The sequence below is a fragment of the Nematolebias whitei genome, chromosome 9, assembly GCF_014905685.2.
Source record: "Nematolebias whitei isolate Nwh7 chromosome 9, NemWhi1, whole genome shotgun sequence".
NCBI classification, from domain to species: domain Eukaryota; kingdom Metazoa; phylum Chordata; class Actinopteri; order Cyprinodontiformes; family Rivulidae; genus Nematolebias; species Nematolebias whitei.
Window position 1 is genome coordinate 1,917,030 of NC_056506.1, and position 1,452 is coordinate 1,918,481.

The window sequence follows — 1,452 nt, forward strand, 5'->3', positions numbered from 1 at the left end:
TAAAACACAACTAAGACTTTAATAAAACACAACTAAGACTTTACTAAAACACAACTAAGACTTTACTAAAACACAACTAAGACTTTAGTATTTCAATTAAATGCAAAAAGTAGCTGGACAGTAATTATGAGTCCAGGTGAATGTGAGCACGTCTTACCTGGTAGGATTGTGAATCCCTTCGGTCGTTGCACCTGTGGACACAAAAAGGGAAAGTTTGGATCATTTGGTTGAGCTCAATAACTTCCTTCATAAATAATATTAGGTTGCTAACGTTAGCAAAGCTAGCACGGATTTTAGCCATATAACATATCGTCCAAGAAAACATGTTTACAAAAGTTTACATGTCTTTAAAACATGTTTAAATAAAACCCAAAAGACTATACACTTAATTGAACATAATCGTGTTAGTTAACGTTCTCCTTACATTACTCTGGCTTCAAGACATGTACACAACCAAGCTAACTACTCGCGAGCTGTTAGCAGCTAGCCGCGACGGCTAACGGTACGAGGAAATGTGCAGGTTTTGAATTTACTCATGCACCACGTCTACATTCAATCTCTAAGGTGAAGTGTGGTTTACCCATCGCTGACTCTGGCTGGTTTCCTTGCATGCATCACCATCAAGGCCCTGATGATGTGTGTATGTGTTTGAGGGGGCACCGTGGCCTCCTGTGTGCTCAGTGGTTTCTTCTCCTCAGCTTCCGGCTCGATCTTCACGAACACTGAGCACCAGACTCACGCACAGCCTCACCGCACAGACTCACGCACAGACTCACGCACAGACTCACATGTACTTTTAGTTTGCGGTGGCTCGGCCGAAGCGAGCGGAGAGGAGCAGACGTGAGGAAACGGAGGAGAACCGTTTCACGCGGATGTTTGCCTAGGAACATCAAGTTCCGCTTTGTCCTTTCAAAATAAAGCAGAAAACGTCTTCCGGAAGTGCAAGAGGCGTCCATGAAAATGTATTCATTCAGCCTTTATTTCTTCAGGTTAATCCCACTGAGCCTCGGGGACTCATCTACAGACCTGAATTTAACAAAGAATGATGACAACACTGGACAACAGCTATGACAATATACAGTTATAAGAGGCATATGTATACAAATTTAAGTTTCTCTCTTTTTTTTAACAAATGAAAATAATCAAAAGAAAATAGCACCGAAAAGGACAATCAAGAGGAATAGTACCAAAAAACAGCTAGATTATAAAACGATTAAGACATCTAAAAACGTTGGTTACGTACTGTAACCCCAGATTCTATGAGTATAGGCGTAGCCCTTTAAGGCCTTCGCTTAGTGGGTTTATCCCGTTATGCGGAGCATTAGCACTGAAAAATTTAGTCCACGCCCACCTGCTGTGTGGGCCCCACCCGGTCCGTATAAATTACGTTAAGAGCGGGAAATCGGCTCCCAAAAATAGCTTTTTTCTTCAGCCATTTAGGAGCCAGTGAGG

General features: G+C 42.2%; 1 protein-coding gene across 2 annotated transcripts in view; it reads right to left on the reverse strand.

The window, feature by feature from the left end:
• Window positions 1–885, reverse strand: part of LOC119414937 (WW domain-containing adapter protein with coiled-coil) — a 140,300-nt gene extending 139,415 nt beyond the window's left edge. Inside the window, exons 1-2 of one of the 2 annotated variants that reach the window (XM_037682057.1) lie at window positions 789–885; window positions 158–191 (exon numbers count right to left, since the gene is read on the reverse strand). In XM_037682057.1, the coding sequence (XP_037537985.1) occupies window positions 158–191; window positions 789–790 (36 nt within the window). In that variant the 5' untranslated portion in view covers window positions 791–885. Of the gene's footprint in view, window positions 1–157; window positions 192–580 lie in introns of both variants that reach the window. The other variant, XM_037682056.1, reaches the window with a different exon arrangement.
• Between the last annotated feature and the right edge of the window lie 567 nt (window positions 886–1,452).